Source organism: Electrophorus electricus, chromosome 14, assembly GCF_041902795.1.
Source record: "Electrophorus electricus isolate QZ-2024a chromosome 14, ASM4190279v1, whole genome shotgun sequence".
NCBI classification, from domain to species: domain Eukaryota; kingdom Metazoa; phylum Chordata; class Actinopteri; order Gymnotiformes; family Gymnotidae; genus Electrophorus; species Electrophorus electricus.
The window spans coordinates 18,251,223-18,274,405 of record NC_137510.1 but is presented as its reverse complement, the minus strand read 5'-3'; the positions used below and the strand labels follow the sequence as shown (position 1 = coordinate 18,274,405).

The 23,183-nt window shown below is 45.0% G+C and overlaps 1 protein-coding gene across 5 annotated transcripts in view; it reads right to left on the bottom strand.

Annotated features, from left to right (window-relative positions):
- Window positions 1-21,538, bottom strand: part of mmp16a (matrix metallopeptidase 16a (membrane-inserted)) — a 46,933-nt gene extending 25,395 nt beyond the window's left edge. The window contains exons 1-5 of one of the 5 annotated variants that reach the window (XM_027015654.3): window positions 20,869-21,538; window positions 11,920-12,068; window positions 11,362-11,376; window positions 10,309-10,431; window positions 5,862-6,166 (exon numbers count right to left, since the gene is read on the bottom strand). In XM_027015654.3, the coding sequence (XP_026871455.2) occupies window positions 5,862-6,166; window positions 10,309-10,431; window positions 11,362-11,376; window positions 11,920-12,068; window positions 20,869-20,994 (718 nt within the window). In that variant the 5' untranslated portion in view covers window positions 20,995-21,538. Of the gene's footprint in view, window positions 1-5,861; window positions 6,167-10,308; window positions 10,432-11,361; window positions 11,377-11,919; window positions 12,069-17,982; window positions 18,697-19,815; window positions 20,827-20,868 lie in introns of those variants that run through there. The other 4 variants (XM_081696207.1, XM_081696205.1, XM_035530560.2 and 1 more) reach the window with 4 other exon arrangements.
- Window positions 21,539-23,183: the final 1,645 nt, after the last annotated feature.

Below are 23,183 nucleotides of genomic sequence, written 5' to 3'. Positions count from 1 at the left end.
CCCCCTTTCTTCCCCCCTCCCCACTTCTTCTCTTTCTCTCTCCCCCCTTCTTCTCTTCCCCCTCTCCCCCTTCCCCCTCTCCCTCCTCCCCCTTTCTCTCTTCCCCCTCTCCCTTCCCTTTCTCCCCCTTCTTCCCCCTCTCTCCCCCTTTCTTCCCCCCTCCCCACTTCTTCTCTTTCTCTCTCCCCCCTTCTTCTCTTCCCCCTCTCCCCCTTCCCCCTCTTCCTCCTTTCTCTCTTCCCCCTCTCCCTTCCCTTTCTCCCCCTTCTTCCCCCTCTCTCCCCCTTTCTTCCCCCCTCCCCACTTCTTCTCTTTCTCTCTCCCCCCCTTCTTCCCCCTCACTCTCTTCCCCTCTCCCTCCCCCATCTCTCCCTCTCTCTCCCCCTCCCCATCTCTGCCCCCCTTCCCTTCTTCCCCCTCACTCACTTCCTCCTTCCCCCCTTTCTTCCCCCCTCCCCACTTCTTCCCTTTCTCTCTCTCCCCCCTTATTCCCCCTCTCTCCCTTTCTCCCCCCTCTTCCCCATCTCTCCCCCTTCCCTTCCCTCCCCCTCTTCCCCCTCCCTCCCTCTCTCACCTCCCTCTCTCTTCCCTTTCTCACCCTTCTTCCCCCTTGTTCTCTTCCCCCTCTCCCACCCTCCCTCCCCCTCTCTCCCCTCCCACCTTTCTCCCCCTTGCTCTCTTCCCCCTCTCCCTTCCCCCCCTCCCCCCTTGCTCTCTTCCCCCCTCCCTCTCCCACCTCTCTCTCTTCCCTTTCTCCCCCTTCTTCCCCCCCACTTCTTCTCTCTCTCTCTCCCCCCCCTTCTTCCCCCTCGCTCTCTTCCCCTCTCCCATCTCTCCCTCTCTCTTCCCCCTCTCCCTCCCCATCTCTGCCCCCCTTCCCTTCTTCCCCCCCTCCCTCTCCCACCTCTCTCTCTTCCCTTTCTCCCCCTTCTTCCCCCCCACTTCTTCTCTTTCTCTCTCCCCCCTTCTTCCCCCTCGCTCTCTTCCCCTCTCCCATCTCTCCCTCTCTCTTCCCCCTCTCCCTCCCCATCTCTGCCCCCCTTCTCTTCTTCCCCCCTCCCTCTCCCACCTCTCTCTCTTCCCTTTCTCCCCCTTCTTCCCCCCCACTTCTTCTCTTTCTCTCTCTCTCCCCCCTTCTTCCCCCTCGCTCTCTTCCCCTCTCCCATCTCTCCCTCTCTCTTCCCCCTCTCCCTCCCCATCTCTGCCCCCCTTCCCTTCTTCCCCCCTCCCTCTCCCACCTCTCTCTCTTCCCTTTCTCCCCCTTCTTCCCCCCCACTTCTTCTCTTTCTCTCTCCCCCCTTCTTCCCCCTCGCTCTCTTCCCCTCTCCCATCTCTCCCTCTCTCTTCCCCCTCTCCCTCCCCATCTCTGCCCCCCTTCTCTTCTTCCCCCCTCCCTCTCCCACCTCTCTCTCTTCCCTTTCTCCCCCTTCTTCCCCCCCACTTCTTCTCTTTCTCTCTCTCTCCCCCCTTCTTCCCCCTCGCTCTCTTCCCCTCTCCCATCTCTCCCTCTCTCTTCCCCCTCTCCCTCCCCATCTCTGCCCCCCTTCCCTTCTTCCCCCCTCCCTCTCCCACCTCTCTCTCTTCCCTTTCTCCCCCTTCTTCCCCCCCACTTCTTCTCTTTCTCTCTCTCTCCCCCTTCTTCCCCCTCGCTCTCTTCCCCTCTCCCATCTCTCCCTCTCTCTTCCCCCTCTCCCTCCCCATCTCTGCCCCCCTTCCCTTCTTCCCCCCTCACTCACTTCCTCCTTCCCCCCATCTCTGCCCCCTTCCCTTCTTCCCCCCTCACTCACTTCCTCCTTCCCCCATCTCTGCCCCCCTTCCCTTCTTCCCCCTCACTCACTTCCTCCTTCCCCCATCTCTGCCCCCCTTCCCTTCTTCCCCCTCGCTCTCTTCCCCTCTCCCATCTCTCCCTCTCTCTTCCCCCTCTCCCTCCCCATCTCTGCCCCCTTCCCTTTTTCCCCCCCTCCCTCTCCCACCTCTCTCTTCCCTTTTTCTTCCACCTCTCTCTCCCTCTCTCTCTTCCCCCCTCCCTCTCTCTTCACCCCCCCCTTCCCCCCTCTCTTCCCTTTCTCTGATAGCTATCGGGTCCATGCAGCCAGTGAATAAATAAGACCTTTTGCTCCTGCAGTTAAAGGAGAACTGTGTCTTATCAGGCACACATACTGCCAATCACCCTCCTCTGAGGGGAATGAGTTTGCACCACAAGGACACCATATGTTGCTCCAAGCAGCCGTGACGACTCCACACACGTTGCCTGCGGCTGGGAGCTGCAGCTGAGGGCCAGGCATGAGTGAACAGCACCCTGGCCTGGGTCAAGAGGCAGGCCCAGGGTCCCAACTCTCCAGCACCAGGGAAGGAGAACAAGCTTTCCAAAAAATATCACCAAAGAACAGCTGGGATGGTAGGCTGTCATGCACTACCATTTGAGTCATTTGAAAGCCAGAGTTTGCAGTGGTTACATAGATCTCCAGTTATCATCAGGCTTTGAGAATGTCAGGCATCAATATATGGACACATTCTTTGTATTTTTTTTTTTTTTTGCTCCTGTATTGTTTTCCTAACCCCCATGTCCAATTACATGAGGGAGAGAAAACATCACCATGGACATTCACTTCCTGTAGGAGTTTAAACACATGAACCTAATTTTTTCTTTCCACACTACAACTGATGCTATCACTAACATCTTTTAGAGCTATGAAAATCTGCCGAAATTATGACCTTATATGTCAGTCCAGGGGCATTACCAATGCTGCTGGAGCCATTCCTTCTTATCTGGTGTTGGGGTGTAATGTGGTGGTGTGGTGCCATGCTGACGGGCTTTCTGCCGCACCATAAACAGAAGGCATACTTAACACATCTGCTGCCTAGCATGCCTGCTTGTCCAAGCAGAGGAATTCTCCTTCACTCTCCATCCCTCTCTCTGTCCCTTTTTCACTAGCTTCATTCACTACAGGCATTTTCAAAGCTAGGACTCTGCCTGTGACAGATTCGAGGCTGAGCCCAAGGGATATACTATCATGTCAAATATTTGCACTGTAGAAAGACACTGTTCTCATTTCTGCTGCCTGAAAATAGGCAGTAATTATAGCTAATTTTGAACCATTCTCTGAAAACTCACAGCTTTGCTAGACCATTCCTGGGTACTGCTCCCTTTAAACCATCTATCTCTTTCTGACACACACACACACACACAAGCTTGCCCTGTGCTTTCTGTCTACTCCTAAGGGAGGTTTTGACTGGGTAGAAATCATAGTGCAAAGACACTTGGGGAAAAGGACAAGGGTGTGAAAGAGACATGAGAACAAAGGGCTGTTTGTGTGAGATGTGTGTCATGTTCTCATAGCCGAGACATATTATCTTGTTAAGTGTGACCCACTCCTCCTGATCCTCACAGCATAAGAGCCATTTTGTGGTTTAAACATTATTATCCTGACCCATTTCCAGCACTGCTCATCCCCTGCTGTTTGGTTTTGCATGCTTGCAGGGTGAGGCAGAGTTTGTAGATGCATGCACGTGCACACCTGTGTGTGTGCAGACTTTGGGAGGCTGAGGGTGACTAGCACTGCGACTGTGGTAGGACTGAGAGAAGAGGGAGATGGCTGATAATCTGAAAGCAGGGTGGAGGAAAAAGCAGGGCTGGGTGGAGCTGGCTGAGGTGGAGACGGAGCGCTGCTGGCTGCCTTGGGGGATGCGGGAGGCAGAGACCCTGCGGCCCTGGCAAGGGGTGGAAGAGGAGGCCAAAATCCCACAACCAAAACATACTCAGCAATGGCCTGTCGCTTCCCTAGGAAGCAACAGGAAAGTGTGATTGTGTGTCTGTGTGTATAAAAGAAGAACATAATACAAAGAAGGTAAGTGATCTGATGTAACAGAGAATGAGTGGGTAGAGGGTGAGAGAGAGAGAGAGAGAGAGAGAGAGAGAGAGAGAGAGAGAGAGAGAGCGCAGATATGATCAGATGTCCTCTCTTTTCCTGACTCCTGCTCTGCACACAGGTAGTGAGAGAGGCCTTATGAGTGCAAGCTTAAGGCAGAGCTGGATGGGAGAGTACCAGTACTGGGTCCACTAATGTACAGTAACAAAGAGCTGAATGGCTGCAGCTGGAGACCAAAGGGAAAGAGAAGTGATTCACAGGAAAGAGTGGAACAAAGGAGAAGAGTGACGCTCTCACAGATGTTGGGAACATGAGAAGAGGGCTGATGACTGGTTAAATAAATTAGAAATGGCCATGAAAGATGAAAGGTGGAGAGTGTAGTGGAGGAGTGGCTTCAGTGGAACAGGAGTGAAGTGGTGTGTCTGATCTGTTTTAAAATACTGTATAGAGCAGAAAGCTTTGGCAACTAAGGTTGACAATATAAACGCAGGAACACATGGGTCAGTAGTATTCACCCTGATGTTTGTTATCCAGTCAATCATGTATAAAGGAAGCTCAGAGGTAGAGGTAGAGATAGCCACTCTTAGATAAAGCAACACAGAGCATTAATTTCTTAAATAGAGCAGAAACATTACATCTCTAAGCTATGACAACACAGGCATAAAGAGCCATTCAAAGAGCTTGTTTGATCTTGTCCAAACTAATTGAACCAGGCTGATCATTCAAGAACTCAGAGCGTGAGGCATCCAAACCCTCAATTCACACTGCTCACTCTCTCTGCTTTTGTCTTTCTTTGACACTGTTTCTTCTGCACACACACTCACACACACACTTATTCTGGGCAACAATTCCTTGTTACTTGTGGAGTGTGTGCTAGGAGCTCTGTGTGTGTTTGTGGAGCTGAACGCCATGGTGAAACAGTACATTAAGCCTTCCAGATTCCGTTCCCCGGTCCCCTGCCGGTTGTCCTTTACACGTCTCCGTATGCCATGCAGAGCAGAACACTACAGCACACACACATTCATGGAACACACACACACACACACAAACATCCCACTGTCACAGCCGCACACACTCGCACCCAACTATCACATACCCTCCTAACAACCACGATAGCCACACACCCTCCCAGCTACTGTCTCAGATGATGTATGCATGCGTGTACCCCTGCTCAACATCATGCTTTTTTCTTTCTTTCATTGGATGTATAATTCAGTCTAATGCATAATTCCATGTCTTCAGCAGGTTCTAAGCTGGATGTCTAAAATCAGCCACATCGATGGATGGATGGATGGATGGACGGATGGATGGATGGATGGACGGATAGATGGATGGATGGACGGATAGAGTAGATGAATCACTGGGGAGCTGACTGCCACCTCTCTAGCTCATTATCATTGATAGCTTTCATAGACCTCTTCCACCAAGCCATAGGGTAAATCTTTACTACCATATCAAGGCCTACAATGCAGGGCACCTCAGCATCCATTCAGCTCTGCTGCTACCTATAACACAGACCTAAATGACTTTATTAGATTTCCTTAGTGCAAGTTCAAGTGTTGAACTTACACGTGACAATTGTTATTTATTTGAAGTACTGTTGCAAATTATACTGCAGTGTGCACTGAATTACAATGCACACTAAAACTCCAGAGATAATTGCTATTATATATGGATGGCTATGTGGGTGCTCCTGTAGGCTTTTGTATGTCTCCTTTTGAAATTTGTTATCCTTACATACCAGTGCTGACAAGACACAGTGTAACACATCCTGCCTCAGGGGTAGGTTTTTCAGCAGTGTAATATCCAATATCTTAGACAATTGCTTTTATGAGCGCACTGCACAATAGGGACATCTGGGACACAGACCAGTAGAATAGGGACATCGGAAACACGCTTCTTAAGAGCAGATATATATGAATTATTCCTGCATAAGGCTTACAGTATAATGCCAGAGACCAGAGGCACAAATCCCTCAGCATCATTGCTTACCATCATGGTTGGGGTTCCCCAGTGTCCAGGGCTCATCTGAGTCAAAGTGGGTGTCTCCCCCAATGCCCGGCCCGGGGAAGTAGGCGTGCGCCAGAAAGCCGCCCTCGCCATCGAAGGGTGAGCTGTCTCCGTGGAAACCCGAGGCAAATATTATGGTAATGTCCACGTCCCTCTTACTGCGTTCCAGCTCACTGTAGGGAACTGCTTCGAAGCGGAGGGGCGTCACGTTCTGCCACACCTCGAATGCCCGCCGGATGGCATCATGGGTCTCCTCCGCTCCCACCTTGGGTGTGACGTTCTTTATACTGGAACAGGCAGAAGAGAGGCAACTGGTCAGAAAGGCCAATGACAAATGGAGAAACCCCTCATCCTTCATGTTGACACTGTGGCTCTAGGCCATCAGCTGCTTGATATCCATCAGCAGTATCGTTGGGTAGGACAGCAGCACACAGCCAACAGCAAGCTAATGCAGCACAGTGGCAGAAACCAGCATGAGGTCCCGCATGAGTTCGGCGTAGATGACAGCACTTCTGAGGACTCCTGATGAGAGGAGCTTGACACAGGCTGCGGGAGACTCCTGCTGTTGTGGGAAGGGGCTGCAGGTGTTGAGAGCACTGCAGAACGTCCTGCGGCTGGAATTTATTTTCTAATTAAGGATTATCAACAGCTCACTGCTTCAGCCCACACAGACAGACTCGGCAATTTTCAAACCCCTTCCAGGTCTTTTTTAAGGCTGAAATAAGCCAAATACTTTCAATTCAATTTCCAGCATCCTTCATAATCTATTGGTGCTTTAAGTGAGTGGATTTATTAAGTTTACAAGTAAACCTGGAAAGACTGTATATCTTAGCCAGTAGAGCTCCCTTGGTCCTGTTTCAGAGCAGTTTATGGTCACAGTGGTTCACAGTGGTGTTACTGCAGAACTTTATTCACAGACCTAAGCACAGCTTTTGAAATATGTGACTATTTTAAAGAATGTACTAGCCTTTTCTGGTATGTAATATTGAGTCAAATCAATATCTCATATCACCATGTAATTTCATCTTACTACATCATTCTCTCTCATCATCTCTCTCCCTCTCTCTCTCATCCTCTCTCTCATCCTCTCTCTCATCCTCTCTCTCTCTCTCTCTCTCTCACACACACACACACACACACACACACACACACACACACACACACACACACACACACACACACACACACACGCGCGCGTGTCCAATGTCCAGCCGAAAACCTGCCTTCTTTTACAATATGGATGCTCCTGCCATGCATCACTGCGGCTAAGATTAGTAGGCTCAGTACATGGCTCAGTACATGGCTCAGTACATGGCTCAGTACATGGCTCAGTACATGGCTCAGTACATGGCTCAGTACATGGCTAAGTACATGGCTAAGTACATGGCTAAGTACATGGCTAAGTGCATGAGCGGGGCCAAGAAAGGCATTGGAAAAAAACACCAGAGGAGACAAACATCAGCTACTGTAAGACCAAACAAACCAACTGCCTGGGCTGACTATCCTGGACTCTAAGAGCTTTCATCAAGAACTCAGTGGGGCTATGGGAGACAACCCTAGAGGCCATCTTAAGCTATTTGTTTGGAATCACCATTAACTGTGGGACTTATCAAGGAGAAGCCCTGTCCCTGCAGCTGTTCTACATAGGCCTGAACCACCTCAGTGAAATCATCTCCAAGATTGGCTATGGATACCAGCTACAAAATGGAATATCCTTCAGCCACCTCCTCTACATGGATGACATCTAACTGTATGCCAGAATTGAAAGAAAACTCCTCACAATACAGAGAGGGGTTCATCCAGCACTCTGAGACTGTACACTAAGCAGAAGGGGGGGGGGGGGGGCAAGGACTAGTGAGTGTCAGAGCCACTATCCAGGACACAACCAAGATTTAAGAGTACACTAGGATAATGGCCCTAAGTGATGGAGTGCTTAGTAAGTACCTCAGACAAGAGAAACCCAAGGAGGAAGGGAATGAGGAGGAGCAGAAACCATCATTGGAGGATAAACCCCTGCGCGGTATGTACCACCAGCACAAAGTGGAAGTGGATAATACGGAGAAGTCCTACCAATGTCTGTAAAAGGCTGGACTGAAAGGCAGCACAGAGGCACTAATTATGGCAGCACAGGAACAAGCTCTAAATACAAGATCAATAGAGGCTGGTATCTACCACACCAGGCAGGACCCCAGATGCAGGCAGCACAAAGATGCCTCTGAGACAATCCAGCACGTAACAGCGGGATGCAAAATGCTAGCAGGCAGAGCGTAATGGCTGGCACAGTATACAGAAACATCTATGCCGAGTACGGGCTGAAAGTTCAAAGTGGGACACACCCCTGAAGGTGGTGGAGAATGACCCAAGATCCTATGGGACTTCTAAATCCAGACTGACAAAATGGTAATGGGACACAGTAGTGTTGGACAAAGAGCAGAGGAGGACCGTAGTGATAGGTGTAGCAATCCCAAGTGATGGCAACATCAGTATCAAGGAACAAGAAAAGCTAAAAAAAAATACCAAAGGCTGAGAGAAAAGCTGGAAAAGATGTGGAAGGTGAAGCAGGCAGTGGTACCTGTGGTAATCAGAGCACTAGGGGCTTGACCCCAAAACTAGGAGAGTGGCTTCAGCAAATCGCAGGAACAGCATCCAAGATCTCCATCCAGAAGAGTGCAGTCCTGGAAAGATTCTACACAGGACCCTCAAGCTCCCAGGCCTCTGGCAGAGGACCCGAGCTTGTAGGAAAAAGAGACCGCTGGGAGGAAGGCGAGTGGGTAATTGGCAAACACCCATAAGCTGCTAGATCAGCATCTGGCCTGACCCTTATACTGGCAGCAGTTCACAGAAATCATAATCAGTGATCAGCCATCCCCCACACCGGCCAAAGCTTTACGTGCAGAAAATCAAAGGAGGGAGGAAGGAGGGCACAGAAGGGCTACTCATGAAAGCTCGACTGCCTCTGTGAGGTGTCATTGGGATTGGTTGAACTGGAAGATCCCCTGCTGAAGAGCTGCCCCCTCCTGCCTTCGGTCTGTCAGCCATGGTGCTGGCGGAGCCTGGCCTGATCTTAGCCCTGCAGGGCTACGATGTGCACTTCAGCTTGGCTCCAATTCCACATGAGCTTGCTGGGCCACTTCTGTACTGAGCTCTGCTGGTAGCAAAGCTATCTGATGCAGGCACACAAGGGTGTTGTAGGCTGAATTTTATCTTGAAAATGACAAGGAGAAGCAAACTTATCTGTCTCCTCCTTCTCACTGCTTCTACAGCTATCGAACAGGTTTATATATTGTAAGAAGTGAATACTTGTGATTTAATCTAAAAGACTTGTAAAATAAATGACCCCATCTGAATGTTGGAAAATATTAGTTGTGGAATCAAACTGCCCAAAGTGCTAGCTCAGCTGCAACAAAGAAGAATACAACCTTTCTCCTTTAAGCACTTTCCAGGTATCCTGTGTATGCAGCAGACTCACAGAGAGAGTAGCAGCTCATCTCCAACACTCCTGCTCATACAGGTGTGTGTATGGTGTGTTCATGTTCCTTAGCTGCATTCTGGAGGTAGGTAATTACGAAAAGCTCTGGCTATGCTGAGACTATGTACTGCAGGAAAACTGGGCTAATTACCAGCACCCTGCAGCTGAACACTCTACAATTAAGCGCAAGTGCAAGTGCACACACACACACACACACACACACACGGTAACATATGAAGGCACACCTTAACCTCCATAAAGGCAAAATCTCATGTATTGCTGAAGACAATTGAAATCTGCACAGAATATAACTTAAAGTAATGTAATAGACTGATACATTATTATTTTTAACACTTAAATATCCATAGCATATACATTGTTTTTTAAAAAAGAGAAAAAAGTGGTTTGCAAGGAGACTGATGTGGAGTGGACAGCCGTAATGAGGTGGTCAGGGAGGGCTCCTCTGCATGTAGGTTCAGACTAGGTGCACTAAAGATGGCATATTTTAGCACCAAAGAGAAGCATCTGCCTGCCCATCTGCTCCACCCAACTAGAAGACTGCACAGGTAAACACCCACCCACACCCCATTTTGCCACCAGGTTCCATCAAGTTACATAGAGAGAGAGCGAGAGAGAGAAAGAGAGAGAGAGAAGCCAGTGGGGATTAAGAATGTTGAAGAAGGTGATTAAAGGGGGCGAGAGAAGGTCTAGATGTTTGGGCGACAGAAAGGAGAGGAGAGAGAAACTGCTGCCTAATTAGTCCAGCACTGCTGCTGATTAGCCCATACAAACATGGGGCATTACATCTGCTGTTGAATATAGCCTTCACAGGCCCAGCAGCATCGATGTAAAACCATGGTGGTTTGGTGGAGGTTAGCCTCACATACTTGCATTAATACATCAGAGACATGCAATTACACACACATACACGCATACAGAGGATCAGGCTCCTTGTCCTACCTGTATGTAATGTGTTTGTGCTGCCACTTTTGTCCTGTGAGGGCATAGCGTCGTTTTCGTACGCTGAATTTTGAGGCACCACCGAGCTGGTCTGGTACACCACACCGGGGCTTCTTCATCCAGCTACAGCACACACACACACACACACACACACACACCGAGAGAGAGAGATAGACAGAGACAGAGAGACAGAAAGAGAGACAGAGGCCTGGATTACTAACACACCACCAGTGCTCAACTTTTCATTCTGCCTGTACCCATTAACATACAAAACTCCTAATTAAGGAAATTTCTTAGGTAGTGTATTTCATATTCCACACACATTGCTTAGGGCCTACAAATCTGCATATGTTTGAGGAATAGCAAGTACAAAAGCTTTATTCAGAAACACTGCAAGACTTCCTCAGTGCCCTGGCCAGCATTGAAGTGCTGGGCCACGAATATGAAGCACAACATCTAAGTCCTCCACATCTAAGCCGGTCTTCTGACAGGTGGAAATGAGAGAGTCAAATCTCTTTCAGAAGCTGCATTATACGTACGTGTGTGTCTGTGTGTCTGTGTGTGTGTGTGTACAGGTTATAGAGTGCTCTGCATTTTAAAAATCTTCCAAAGGCATTTCATTGTAAATGTGTCAGGAGAGCTCAGGGGGATTTGTGTATATCAGTAGATTTGTGTGAATGTGTAGACATAGTTATGTGAATGTGGGTATATGCCTTTGAGTGGGACCCTTCTCTCTGACCTCATCCTAACTGGAGGCTTAAGCAATTCTCTGTCTAACCCACTCATAAATATGTTAGAGAGACAGAGAGAGGGAGAAAGGAGAAGAAAAAGAGAAGGTGAGCAGGAGAGAAAGGAAAAACTGAATAAATAATATAAGCAGGACTATCTACTATTAAGACTATCAAATACCTATCACATTATATGCATGTGAGATTTGTTAATTACTAATAAACGGCTACACATTCTCACACACCGAGCCCCCCCCCCCCCACACACACACAAAGTCCCTAAGAATCAAATAACAAATGCACAAGAGAAGAATCAGTGCCTCACCTTATAGTGTTAGCGCTACATCATTACACAGAAGCAAAAAAGGGAACAAAAGGGCACACAACAGTTAAGATATTAGAGGGGTAAACGGTGTTATCTGCTGAAACATCATACTGTGCAGGGCGTTGATTAGACTTAGCACATCGCGTCTGAGCTGGGAAGTAAATATGCCATGGTTTGTTGAGCAGTTTAGGCCTTCTCCTACCAAGCAAACTGAAGGAGGCAGAGCAGGTAATATGCACAAACTTATTAATAAAAAGTACACAGCTGACACGGAGGCATAGATAGACAGACAGACTGACAGATAGATAGACAGACAGAGAAATGTATCCCTTGCTTTTTGTGTCAGTCTAAGTTCACAGTCATATCCTTTGAACATATAGGAGAGGTGCATCTGTTCTAAAGGCCAAGCCCTGGCACTCTCAAACCCCTGCACCGTTCCCTCTGCACAAGGACCCTAATCTAGAGGAGCATGCAACTGAGCTGAGAGGCCAAGGGTTGTGGAACTCTGCGCTCAGGAGATGGGGGGGGGCGGGGGGTAATGTATTCTGTGTTACTCACTCGATGGTGTTCTTGTCGAGCGCACCGGTGACGTTGAGGCCGTACAGCCGCTGCATGGCAGCGATAGCAGACTGCATCGTTTGGGCCGAGCGCAGAACAGACATCCTGGGGTCTGTGGGGGGGAGGTAGCCATAGCGCTGGAGCCACGCCTGGAGGAGACAGAACTCAAAGGTCAACTGCAGGTCAGCAGCATCGCCTGTGGGAGCAAGCATCACATTAGCAAGTGCAAAACTAACACCACTACAGATAATCAATGTTGAGAAGGTCTCGTCGAAGACTGCTGCAATTAGTTTGATCGCCATCATTAGCACCTCAGACATAGCTTTTGAATTAGTTTTAAGTCAGAGCTTAAAGGAAATTGGTAATCCATATTGCGTTCTATCAGTCTGGAGGCTGGTCTTTGAACACACTATAACAATAAACCCAAGTGCTACTGTTCGTAATAGATATGCCCATTTGACCTGCCTGCTTCCTGCCAGCACACAGCTCAGCACATGAGGAGTGTAGTACAGTCAGCACAGAACTATATGTGTAACATCCCAAAAGGCTCTTTGTGTATATGGAGAGACCTGCTCTCTGGCTGGGTGGGCTCCAGCTGCTCAGGTCAGTACTCTCAAAAGTGTGGGAGGGCAATCAGTCAGGCAGGAGCTCATGGATAAAATAACTCACTTTGATTTCCCAAACACTAACAAGCATCGTATCAGATTTCCCTTCTACCGTGACATGCATGTGCTGCAAGATGCCATCACTGGATCATCTGCACCTGAGAAATGTATCTGAATATTCTGTACAATATGTGGCCTTTCTGTTGGCTCAGGCATACTGGTGAGAGGAATGTGGTTCCCCCAAACTCTCACTGTGCTTTTACACAGTCAAAGAGTTGCCCTATACACAGCAACAGCTACAGAGAATTTATTGAAGGCCATACCTAGGAACAAATCAGCAATATTGTGAGCATTGAGGGTTATTTGATGCAAAAAAGCAGCCACAAGGCACATGTGACAGCAGCAAGGAAAATTAACTACAGTAAACATTCCACTGTGCAATTATTAGACATTTGCCAGAACAGTTAGAGAATAAGTGACCCAAAACACAGAAAGGAATAAACAAATTTATTTAGTCTGGGTTCAAGTAGTCCAACGGTATTACGTTCTGAATCACTAGTTTTCCACTTTTAGTAAGATATCATAAAAAAAGATGGCATACACATTATTTAAAATATTTCCTCCAGGCTGCTTTTAAAAAGCAATTGTCTACTAACATTTGAAGAACTGTATGAACTGGACATCAGCTGTATTCTACACTCTGAACACATAAATCTGAGCAACATAGAATGGAAGAAAAACTTAAAACTACTGTCAAAAACTACACTCAAATATGTTCTATACTCATTTGCATCATCACTTATCCTCGATGTATGAATAAAACTGTCAATCGTGTGTGGAAGTTTTTCTTCTCCCCCCTATCCAATATCCACAAGTCTCGATCACATAAGGTCAATCTGGCTTCAGTATGTCTTTATGTCTTTGTGAGAATTACACAAATATCAGGAGACGCAAACCCAATGTAGTTGCCCAGCTGGCTAATTTGAACCACAAAATGACCTAATGCACTGTAGCAGATAATTGGTAGTAGTGTGCTTCCTCATGAAATCTTCTGCCAGAGGCAAAACTCATACGTGTGACAAAAAAATAATTTATTTCACCCAGGACAGAAAAAAAATGTTACCACTGGGTCGAGTGTGAGAGATTCGCTCAACATAATTCTCATGCTCCAGTCTCGCTTTCTCTTCCCCTCCCCTGCCTTTGGTGCGACGGTGCACGTGCTCTCCCCTCAATGCTTACGACAAGAGTAAATCCATTACGGCGTGAGAGTGACAACGCTAACCTACACTCCGCTCGCCCTCTGCCACAATAATAGAAATTACAGAAGGAAAAGAGCACTGCTTTAGTCTGCCAGAGTGCTTTTAAGTAAACAGAACAAAACTGTTAGCGACCTCAGCTGATTTCCCCCGTGGCATCCTTGCTTTCCACTAGCCTGTTTGACATGGGCAAAATTCTATCTGTACGAGGGAATCAGAGTCGTGGCCCGTAGATGGCGTATCAAAATTGGTTCAGGTTCAGCGGCTGAGTATACAGGCATTTACAGTATTGGGCGGAATTATGAAAACCTGAAGAGTATGGAGGAACACCGCGAAGCGGAATTGTTAACAACTGTTTATGGTTCGGGAGGAAGGCACTACATATATTGGTCACGTTGCGCAACTTTCCTCTTGCATGCGCTGATGTAAGCTACCGGCGTCTAGACATTGGGCTGCTTAATTATGTAGCCGTGGGCTCTCTTTATTTGTTTTGGGTATTTCTGGGGCACTTAATAAACTAAAGGTGCCTTAAACGGCTTCGCCTATGCTGTTTCACAACTTTTGAGAATCCGAGAGGCTGAGAAAGATGGAGTCTGTCAACAAAAGCAAACTGAAGATGGCAGGGCACACTTGCTGGCTGTACACTGACCCAGTTTGCTACTGCCACATGGAATATTTTAGAGGACTTGGGATTTTCATCCCCAAAACTGTGTTAAATCCTGTCTGTGGTATGGGAGGACCAGCCTCTTAAAAGGACTTTGGCAGTCCTTAATCCACTCCAGCAGGTTTTGGGTTGGACCCAGGGGAGGCCAGTGTAGTGCAGACTCACAGGCAGAGAGTAGAGTGAATAATTTGCCTCTTGGGACAGTCAGGTTGACAACCACATAACCTTTTGCAGTGCTTTGTCCCAGTAGTATGTGTCAGTCACTTGGACAAGCATTATACCTGTTCACCCTCTGGTTTATGCCAGGCCGTCGATTAGTCTCCATAAGTGAGTCTGATCTCTGCCTTCTTTTTCTCCTTAATTCAACACAATTAAGCAGCAAAGGGAGGGGAATGGTGAGAGAGAGAGAGACTAGCAGATGATTTTGCTCTTTGAAGGCCACCAGGGCCAAGTTCTGTTCACCAGAGTTCTCCTTTTTTATTATTTTACTATGACACGCATGGTGGTCTTTGTTGTGCCTGGACAAGACAGCTGAGCTACATGAAGCAGGTAAATGCTGTTTCATGCCCAGGTGTCTATCATTCAGTGCCATTTCGATTCAATAAGATTGCACTACTCAGCTGTGTAATATGTCTAAAAAGATAATTGGTAATACACCTGGAGGTTAAGTGCCATGTACATATAAAGTAGAAAACAAAAACCTCACATGAACTCGCCAGAACCAAAACAAACTCGTCATGCTTCTAATCAAATGTATATCACAGGTATCATTAGAATTAGAATGTTTTATTGTAACTGCACAGTATTCTTATTCTAATTTTAATTGATTATAATCAGTTGTCTTTTAGTTTGATGAATTGACATTATCTTTAGTTTGATGAGTCTTTACATAATGTAAAGACAAAGATTTAGCAGCTGAAGACGAAAGCGAGCCAACACTTGAAGTAGCGTAAACTTGTAGAGATGGGTTAGATCAGTTTTCTAACAGGCCAAAAGAAAATTAATTAGCCTAGCAGAAACATCAGTGCAGAACCTTTAAAGCTATGAAAATACGTCATTAGCTAGGAGTTGCTCTTTGTGGAGTGGTGTAGCCATGGCAACATGAATAGACAACTGTTGTCTGTGAGAGCAAGAAGCACAATGCTATTGCCCATTGTATCTGGCTAATTTAGGTCATCCACAAACAGATTTAAGATGCAAAATGAAACCCTATAATTTGGCCTCTTAGTTTTGCACAGAAAGGATCAAGGGGGTTCAATGAGGTAAGAATATTCAATTAATATGATTATGGAAGCCACACTTATGTGCTTTGTTCATCTGAGGCTTTGCCCAGTGCACACTTTCCATTTGTGCCTGTTGGAATGCGTCCTTCTGCCTTAATTCTGATTTCCCAGTATGTCTGGGTGTTGTGGCATGACTAAGCAAGTGTACACTGGAGTGACTGACTCAGTGGATGTTTTGGAAGTACACCCTAGGGCCCAAAACACACACTTTCAAAGCCTGGCATTTAGTGGCCCTTATTTTTAAACACAGTGTGACAGGCATGCGGGATCTTTCGCTTGATCACCTGAGCCTTCAGCTTAGTGTGCGCAGGTGCCCGTGTGTGTAAGGCCAATCTCTCTGCTCTCACACACTAAATTATTCAGCAGGACCCCCAAAGAGTGCATAAGGTCTCCATGACAACCATCTTTCTGCATGCTCAGCCACTGGTGTCACTTTTGGGCAAATGTCAAGAAACGCCATGGCCCTTGTAATGAATTTAATGCAAGACTCACATCACACACCTTCCTGGAAAGTAGCAGTCTGAATGCCAGTCTTCTCCATCTTTCTGCCTTATTAGATTAAGGTCTCAACTGCTAAAAAACTTCTGTGGTTTACTTTAAAATAGTTTTACATTTATGCAAGTGTGTGGATTAATTTGTCTCTATGTGAGTGTAGCACAGTAGTCCATGCAGTAGAAACCCCACAAACTGTCATAGGGTGACATTTCCCTATGCTCTCACTATGTCATGTCAAGAGAGCTGAGAATGTCTCCTGTTCCCATGTGCTTCTGTTCCACACCACCGGAGATGTCAACAACATTAAAGACTGAATAGTCGCAAGTGCTTTCAGAGTGTCTTTGAACATCTATCGAGAGAGAGAGAGAGAGAGAGAGAGAGAGAGAGAGAGAGAGAGAGAGAATGAATCTTGGCAATGCATAGAAAATAGCAAAGTTGCCAAATTAGAGAACGTGCTATGGGGCAAAGAGATGAAAACAGTGCAAACAAAAAAATGTATCTTTCATTAGAAATCTTCTCTGCTTTGTCCTGATGCTATCCTTCAGTATCCTGCAGGACTGTGTCATAGGTAAACAGACTGGCATATCGCATTTACCCCAGGGGCCCACACAGAGCTGTTCTCCCAGCAAAGCCAAGCTGACGTCAGAAAGGCCATGTGTGAACACAACATGCTGTACCAAGCACAGGACATCTCTCCCTCTCTCTCTGTGTGTTTTTGTCTCTCTTTCTCTCTCTCTCTCTCTGTTTGTCTCATTCTCCTTCTTTCTGTTTCTGTCTCTCTTTCTCCCTCTCTCAGTGGAATTGCTGATGGTACATGATTACCCGCTATAGAAACAGAATGTACATGTGCCCCTTGCAGAGTGGCTAAATGCCTCAGGTTCCAGCACCTAGCGTCACTTTCATTGCTCAAGAACCAAAACTTAGCTTGGTGACCTGAGATCACAGGGTTCAGTTACATCACATAACACAGTTAAACTACAGGAGGAACGTCTGACATAACCAGTGATCACTTTCAGCAGCAGACCAGGAGACAGGAAGCACACGTGAGTGACACATGAAAGAGCACAGCCCTGGGGGGTTCCCTGGGTCTCTGTTTGGGAACCACTCTAGAGAGTTTATTTCCCAGCTATAAACTTTAAGACACTAACCCCCACCACATCATATAAACAGAGAGACGAGTGACAGTGCAAAACTAATAAACACTTTGTTCATTCATGACCCTTTAAAAGAGTTTGATGTTGCCGTTGGTGACATGGCTGCCTCCACATCAGCATCAGGCATTGCACTGGTGCTTTTTAATAATTCAGAGAGAGATCTCTAGCAGGTCTCTTCATCAAGCAGAAGCTGGGAGGGCCAGTGGGCTGGGCTTCTGTGGTGCTACTGTAGCAACTCCCTGCATGCCATGCTACATCAATGCCTTCTGAAAGAGGGAAAGTGAATGAGCCTGGATTGTGCTCAGCTCCCATGATTGTGCATTCTCTTTGAGGTGGTGTTTTTTTTTTTTCCTGTGGTAGCTGAACCTAAGGCAAGGTGGTCCAGTGAAAAGTTTACATGCATTTGTGCTTGTAAGTGAATGGGAAGTGTGCGCATGTGTGTGTTTGTAAGTGTATGTGAAAAGTATGCATGTGATGGTGTGCTTGTAAGATATGTATACAGATCTGTTGCACTCCAAACCCCTGTGACTCACACCGGGCTTTTGTACCTGACTCTCAGCAAAGACAAAATAGATCTCAGCTCATTCATGCAAAACATTGCCTTACCCAAACAAAGAGATCTGCCATTTTTAGATTCTGATAAGGTGTGAAAGGAGGAAGCTCCCACTCCCAGCACCCACTCCCAGCACTGTCTTCCAACTCCGTCACCCAGCCATTATGGATAGAAGAGACAGGAAGATGCATTGTTCAGCTCCATTCACACGTACGCACAGCTGCATATGCATTGTCCTGAACAAAGTGACAAACACTTCACATTTATGTCAAATATGTCATTGTGGAGACAACAGGCTTCTTTTGGAAGACTATGATTAGGTTTTGCTCATGCAGTGGTGCTGAGCAAGTGTGACAGTATTATTGCTTTTTTAATAACTATGCAGCAATATGCAGTGACTTCATCAGAAAAAGGTAAATTAAAATCTCTACAAAGAACCCCACACCCTAAAACAAAGGCCTCTCTGACTCAAGTGACTGTGAATAATAGAACACTGGACTTTTTTTTCCACTTCATTTTGTCAATTCTCATGAGTTCAATCAACCATGTTGTAAAGAAATGACTTTGCTGTTGTTTCGAGTTATACTTGGCCATTTTCGTATGACAGAAATGTCTGCAGAAAGTCCAAGAGAGAGAAGTGGAATGAGAAGATTATGCATGCATTGTCTCCTCTTAATAATTCTGACTTTTATAATATCAAATAGTTTTGCCTGTGCATTCTTGCATAGCATTTCTTCTTGCCTATTTGGTGCGCTAGTTAATACCTTCTTTGTCCGTCACACACAATTAATAATGAAATACACACACACACACACACACACACACACACACACACACACACACACACACACACACACACACACAGTTCAGCTCTACTGGGAAGAGAGGCCATTTTAAACAAGAAATAAGACCATTAGAAAATAAATGAAATTAAATGTGTCAGCAGCATTATGGCAGAAGTATACTAATCTGAGAAAATGGCTTTTTAGCTGTGAGGCAGAGCAACAGAAGTGTGAAAGTATGTGGAGGAGACAGGGAGGAGAAGGAGTGGAGGAAGGGGTCAAGCTGGGTCCATGCTTGCCATGTGGCTCCACCAAAGCCCTAGCCTCCATCCCCTCTGGAGGCTCAGGATGTCACCAGACTGCAGCCTCACCACCAACAGCAGGCTAGGACAGCAACCTCACAATAGCTCAGACCTATTGTCTGTCCAAAAAAAGACACAGGCTGATCCTGTACCTCTTTAACTCTAAACACTCCCTGCCTCTCTCTTCCACACTCTTCCTTTCTCTCTCTCTGTATGTGCCCATATAACATATCAACAAAGATGAACCCCCATCAAAGCAAGGCAGCATATAAACCGAAGCATGCCAATAAACCACAATGCGCTTAACCACCTTCCATTTAACACCACAGGAGTGGTGGTGCATAGGTACATAACAATGTCTCTCTCTTCGTCTTTGCAGATTAAACATTGATTCATGCAAGCATTTATTAAAAGTTGGCAAAAAAGATCTACAGTCTCTGATTTAAAATTTGTGAGAAACCAGAGAATCTGAGATTCTCCTTTTGCACACATATTGTCTTTTATATCTCTTTAAAAAAGTTCTAATAATTGAAAAAACAATGGTGATGCATGTTTTGCTATAAGATTAGTTTGACCTCAGCTTTGGAATTTGGCCAGATATTATCCCATTTGGTTCTGGAAATAGAAATCTTGTGTGGAGGCCTGAATGCATGCTGCTGAGTCTCAATATCCAGTTCCCCAAACTGTTTGGACCGTTGAAAGACTTAGGGGAGAAAAGATTAAGTTTATTATTGTGAAACAGAGGAACCCTTCCATCATACTTAAACACCGTATTCTGAAACAGATGCCTTGGTTCTCTTACTTAGTTCATTTTGGGATGCAACATGGTTCCATTGCCCCTGCCATGTTTCTTCGTTTCTAGCTTGCTCTCCCATGTCAACAGTAACTGTAAACCAATTCCAAACCTTCTGTCCTGTGTAAATAGTAAAGAAGGTAAAGAGGAATCATGATAACCTCACTCTGTTACCTTTAAAATATCTGCAAGGATATTTGTCAATTCCTCTCCGGTTACTGGCCTGAGTTTGCTGACTGGATATCAAGTTGTATCAAGCTAATTTATTCCACACTCTCATGAATTGAGTCACACCAACAGAAAAGCACAACTGAGCCCCTTTTATGGGCTTTGTACAGAACAAAATTAAACAAAGAAAACCAAATTGTGTCCAGGGGTCAGTGAATATGTTTTGAATAGCCTTTGCATAGGTGCCTTGACTTTAGGTAAGGACAAACAAGTTTTAGGAAGAAATACATTAACCCACGTGTACTGCAAGCTATTAATATCTAGCTGTTCTTCAATATCTGAATGAACCTGTGTGCACGGCACTAAAGACTACACACTAAGCAACGAGGAGCAGCTGGGAAAGTGACACAAAGTAACGCGTGCTGGGTTGTCTATACAGCATATGGTACAGTATTAGACAGCAAACTACACTAACCTCTGATGCTGTATATCAAACATTTTGCTCCTGACAGCATGTGACTTAACGTACTCATAATTATGCTTTTCTTAATTGAATGGAATGAATTTGTATACTTTTTGATGCATACGTGGAGGGAAAACCACATAATAAGAACCGTTACTTGTGTATTTTGGGTATTCTGTTAGTAAAAATCATGTTAATATGTCTTAGTAAATTCAAAACAAAACAAAAAGTAGTCGATGCTCTGTAACCCTAATAGACTTCCATAACTTGCTAATAAATTGCAATTTTACTCGTACTGCTTTTTTGACAGTACGGCGCATAAATAAGAATTCTATAACGTTTATTCAAATTAGTGAACAATGCGTCAACCTTTCGGTTTGATATAGAAACACTTAGCTTAGCGATATAATGTTTGGAAGCGACATCCTTACCTCCACACTGAACGGCTGCTCCTCTCCGTAAACGGCACATAAAATCCAAAGCATGAATTGCAAGCACAACGCCCCCGGACAAAAGCTATTCAAACGTCTTCTAGTGTGGAATGTTAACAAATACATAATGACCCGTGTTTAGGTTTTGGCTATTTTTTTAATAGTTAATAAAACAACTGGAAGGAATAAATCCCCGCGTTTCAGTTGGTTGGAAACATTGTTGAGGATTGATGTCGATTGCTACCCAGGCAGAGAAACGGTCGAGTCGTCGAGATAGGGATAAATCCGGAGAAGCACTCGTTTTGCTTCCTCCCAAAGTTCTTCTCGTCTTTGTCAGCTGCCCTGTCTCCTGCAGCAGTTGCAGATACGATGCTCTGATCAGTACCATTTAGTTAGGTTCATTTTTGGAGAGGCATTACTGGTAGTTTTCAACCGTTTCCTGCGATTCTGCGCCTGCGCTGTACTGCATTCCCCCCTCCAGCGAGTATAACAACACGGCCTCTCCGAACTGAGGAAGACAACGTTACGGAACCTTAGATCAAAAACCAAACAGCACCAGCGAGAATACTATTACTATACTAATATAAACAAATTTTAAACAACAACAACAAAACAACAACAAAACAACAAATAATAGTATAATTATAGTGTAAGAATTAATGATAATTAATTTAATTTTGTTTCCCCATTTGCCAATATGCCTCCAAACGTTTATGTTTACTTGCTAAGGAAGCTCTAAGGTAGAGAAGCAGTAGACCATGAAATCATTGTGTCCACTAGAGGGAGATTATCATCAAAACCATCTACAGTTAATCAGCTCTTACACTGAATAACACTTGAATGACAAAATAACAAAAAAAATGTATTACTAAATTAGTATTACTACAGCTATATATATATATATATATATATATATATATATATATATATATATATATATATATATATATATATATATAGCTGTAGGATATATATATATATATATATATATATATATATATATATATATATATATATATATATATATATAGCTGTAGGGCTTAAAAATGTATGTCATATTGCATCTAGCAGAATTTCTCTGTCCTCAGCAGAACTACATTCCAAATATTACTCTTTGAAATGCAGTAGATTAGATATAACTTAATTTCAATCCTAAAGACGCATCAATCCATATTCATGCCCAATATAGAACAATGACACATACCATTTAAAAATGTAATTTTAGCACATACACATACAGTCATCACTGCTGATGATAAAAAAATGGGAATCAGATCAAATGAAGCAGATCGATGATTTTCCACTTAGAGGCAAATCGTCAGGAGCAGTGGGGTAGAAGGTGACACCATTAACCTTTCTGATGAGATTTTTGCTTTGCATGGGTCCCAGAATGATCTGCTGTACACTTGAAGTGGGGACATGCTCTATGTGACTATCTGCACAACATCACAACACCATTGTAACCATAACTGACCTCAGGGAATCAAGACAAGTGCTTGAGCACCTGATATCAATCTGGATTTACTGACAGCAAATCATCTGTATGTGTATCTTACTGTGGATGGAATGCCACCTATCTCATTATATGTTTATTTTATGGATGGCTGGTCTTTACTGATTCACTGAGGACCCAAATATAGTAAAGTTTTTTTTGTTTGTTTGTTTTAAGCAAAAAGAAAATACAAATTAATAATATCAATCTGCTGAGAGACTAAATTTGAGCAATACTCAATATTTTTGGTTCACTATATGAAATGCCAATTATCAATAGATAACTCTATGTCCACTCTAATTGTGCTTACAAACTGTTAACAATATTAATTTTTCTGATTAAAAAATTGTCAAAATTATTCATTTGTATCATTCAGCCAAATCAACTTTGATGTTGATATGAGCCATTCAATCTCAGAAGTGTGTTTGTTGTAGTGTTTCTGTAAGCCTGAAGCAGAGTGTGGAGAAGTGAAGATGAGCAGGTGCTATGGTCTTAGTGCTGGCATTTTCCGGTAGACTTGTGAAGATGATACCATCCTAAACTAGGGCACTCACACTCATTTCAGCAGCCATCTGTGCCACAATGGGCACTTTTCCTCTTCATTCTCATTCCCTTTCTTCTTACTCTCTCTCTTTTCTCTCTCTCTCTCTCTCTCTCTCTCTCTCTCTCTCTCTCTCTCTCTCTCTCTCTCTCACTCTATCTATCTATCTATCTATCTATCTATCTATCTATCTATCTATCTATCTATCTATCTATCTATCTATCTATCTATCTATCTATCTATCTATCTATCTCCTCAACAGTTTCACTTGAAGAAGTGTGA